Here is a 2,941-nt window from a genome sequence, read left to right as displayed (position 1 = left end):
GTGACGCACTTGGGTAAAACACCCATGGTCTCAGCACCCTAATTCTACCTGCCACTGTTTAGAGAGTGAACTGATTTCTTTTTGGCCCTGCCTAACTTCTCAGAGTTACATTGCTGGTGAACTGGTCCCCAGATCATGGGCTGTATTCCCAGCTTCTCAAGAGCAAACTCTCCGGGAGGCCCAGGAGCTAATAGTCATATGACAATGTGGAGGGTCAGAACGTCATTCTCCAGAACTATGTCAACTGGATCAGGAGATGGGGGAAAGCCACATGCCTGCCCTCCCGCCCCAGGCAAACAGCTGCTATCTCAGCCTAGCTGTGTGCCCTTTCCCCACCTTGGCACTGAGAGAGCAATTTGGGTGACATCCCTGGCTTAACTGCAATGACATCTCTGCTTCTTAAAGGCTTTTGGTTCCTGAGCTAATTAAAAGCTCCAGACAGGGAGGACACACTTAATCCTATTAATGACTTCTGGGCAGGAACAGTGTGCCCAGCCCTCTGAGGGAGTGACTTTCTGACCACTTCCATTTGTTCAGGTGCCTGGTGATTGTTTATCAGCCCTTTCAAGAGATTAAGCTGTACTCTGGAGCGGGCCACTTAGGTAATGGATCCAGGGGGCCTGGGAGTGTCCTGTGATCATGGAGCATGCAGCCAACCTACATCTTGGCTCACACAGAGTCCGTGACTACTGTTCTCCAACTTCTTGCTCTTCAGAAACACTGGGGGGTACTCAATGATTGATGAGAAGAGGGGTCCTTACCTCATCTCTGCTGTCCCCCCCAGCACTTTCACACACAGGAAAGCTGGATACAGTCCTCGCCCTGAGGGATCTCAGAGTCCAGTGGGTTTATAGACACATGAGCAAACAATGACAATACTGTATTAGACTCACCACATGGAGGTAAGCACACCATGCCCTGTGGGTGTATAGTGATGGTAACTGCTTCAGCCTGGGGGTCAGGGAAGGCTTCCTGGAGGAGGAGACCTGAAAATCTCCCCATTGAAAGGAGATTTGTTGAGGGGCCCAAGAGATAGAATTCCCTGACTTTGGATTTGGTTCAGGCCCTAGCATAAGCCTGGAAGAATAGAAATAACTCAGCTCCCTCATGAGCTTACGGGAGTGTGGTTGGCAAAGCCTTAAGATGTTGAGGTTCAAGGAACACAGTTACTGGCTCTAGGACAACTTTGCTTCAAGCCCCTATCTTTTCAGAGAAAAGAGATTGGCAAGACAAGCTCGCAGCTGTCTCTTTAAAAGAGGAGGGACGATTCCTCAGGCCGCTCCTTCTCCTCATTAATATGAAATTATCGTGAATATTGATGTGGAGGAGTGGCGCCTCGGCCAGCTGGGCTAACCAGCCAAGGGGTTCCCGGTTTCACAGAGAGGAAAAGTGACAGAAGCCGTGCAGAGGGAGACGCAGAGAGAGCGGAGCGCCCGACAGTCACCCAGTCTCGGGGGAGCGCTCAGCTCCCCCGCCCCCGGCTCCCACCCAGTCCGGGGGGCTCCTCAAGCCCTCAGCCCCACTCCCGGGCTCCCCATGGAAGCCAGCTGTGCCCCCGGAGGAGCGGGAGGAGGAGGAGTCGGCTAAATGCCCGCGGTGCGCCCGGGGCCCCTGAGCCCAGCCAGCTCTGCGCCGCTGCCCTAAGGCCTCCGCGCCCCCCGCGCCCCCTACCCCGGGCCGCGCAGCCTCTGCCCGCCCCTCCCCCGGGGCTCTGCCCGGGACCTGCCCCCCGCCCGCTTGCCAGCGCTCGGGCCGGAGCTCTGGGCCGGGAGCGCCGCCGCCCTGGAGTGAGGGAAGCCCAGCCGAAGGGGGTCTCCGGAGTCTGCGGCGATGGACGCCGTCTTGGAGCCCTTCCCGGCCGACAGGCTGTTCCCCGGATCCAGCTTCCTGGACTTGGGGGATCTGAACGAGTCTGACTTCCTCAACAATGCGGTAAGATGAAGGGTCTGTGTTTTCCTTCCACCACTCCTTACTCCTCTTGGCGGTGCACCTGGGGCCCCCTGAAGGACTGGATTACACAGCACTGGGCAGAAGTGGGGGAGGGGCTCGGTGCAGGGTCCCCTTGAGAGACACGTGCTTAGAGCTCTGAGATTTGGTGACTAGATCCCTCGACACCTCCCTAGACCCCGAACCTCGAGCCTCTGAGCTTGCGCCCGTGCACGGTCCTCCTGGAGGCTCCGTCCATGGATACATTGGCCTCGGCCTTCTAGGGGAAGGGAACGTCGAGGCGTCGGGGCCATCGGATCCACTGATACGACCTCAAGAAACACCATTTCTGCCCCCCCTCCCAAGTCTTCTAGTCGTCCTCCACCCACCCTGGGGTTCCGGGACCAGACGGGCGCAAATTGGCGGCGCCCTTTCCTGCGCCCCCTTTAAGACCTCGGTGGCTCTGCGTCTGGTGCTCCGCTGGGGGGCGCACAGGGGAGTGTTCGAGGGCCAGAGACCAGACGCCCCTTGGGGGGCCAGAGGCAGACCCGGGTTTTGAGCCAGACCCGGAAATATAGGGGTGCTGCCCTGGCCTCCCCAGGAAGTCAGGCCAGAGATCCCCCAGGGAGGGACCTAATCCTCAACTGGTCAGGGCAGCACAGGGTGATCACCTCAGAAGGAGGGGGGGTCTTTCTCTAGGTCTGTTTCTCTGTCCCTTATGTCTCCCTGTCTCTCTCTCCCTGTGGCTTCGTGACTGTCTCTGTCTCCGGACTTGTCCTTCTCTTTCTCTTCCCCTCCCTCCCTAAGGAAACGTGGCTTCTTTCTTCTTCCCTCCCTCCCTCTCTCAGGCTCAGCCCTAAGGCCCTGGGGGGGCGGGGGGATGGGCTCGGTAATGGGAGAAAATCTTTGGGTTCAGAAGGGCCTGCCGGGTTGAAAAGTGGGCTGCTTGGGGGATCTGGGGGGATTCCCCCACCCCATGCAGTGACCTGCCAGTCTCTCCCTCTCCCCCCTCCCC

The 2,941-nt window shown here is 58.3% G+C and overlaps 1 protein-coding gene across 1 annotated transcript in view; it reads left to right on the top strand.

The window, feature by feature from the left end:
* Window positions 1-1,377: 1,377 nt before the first annotated feature.
* The window catches only part of CREB3L1 (cAMP responsive element binding protein 3 like 1), a 35,156-nt gene continuing 33,592 nt past the window's right edge, over window positions 1,378-2,941 (top strand). The window contains exon 1 of the mRNA XM_007455790.1: window positions 1,378-1,932. Coding sequence (XP_007455852.1) covers window positions 1,831-1,932 — 102 coding nt within the window. The 5' untranslated portion in view covers window positions 1,378-1,830. The remainder of the gene's footprint in view (window positions 1,933-2,941) is intronic.

This window comes from Lipotes vexillifer, unplaced genomic scaffold, assembly GCF_000442215.2.
Source record: "Lipotes vexillifer unplaced genomic scaffold, Lipotes_vexillifer_v1.1 scaffold977, whole genome shotgun sequence".
NCBI lineage: Eukaryota > Metazoa > Chordata > Mammalia > Artiodactyla > Lipotidae > Lipotes > Lipotes vexillifer.
This window is presented reverse-complemented; position numbering and strand designations above follow the sequence as displayed.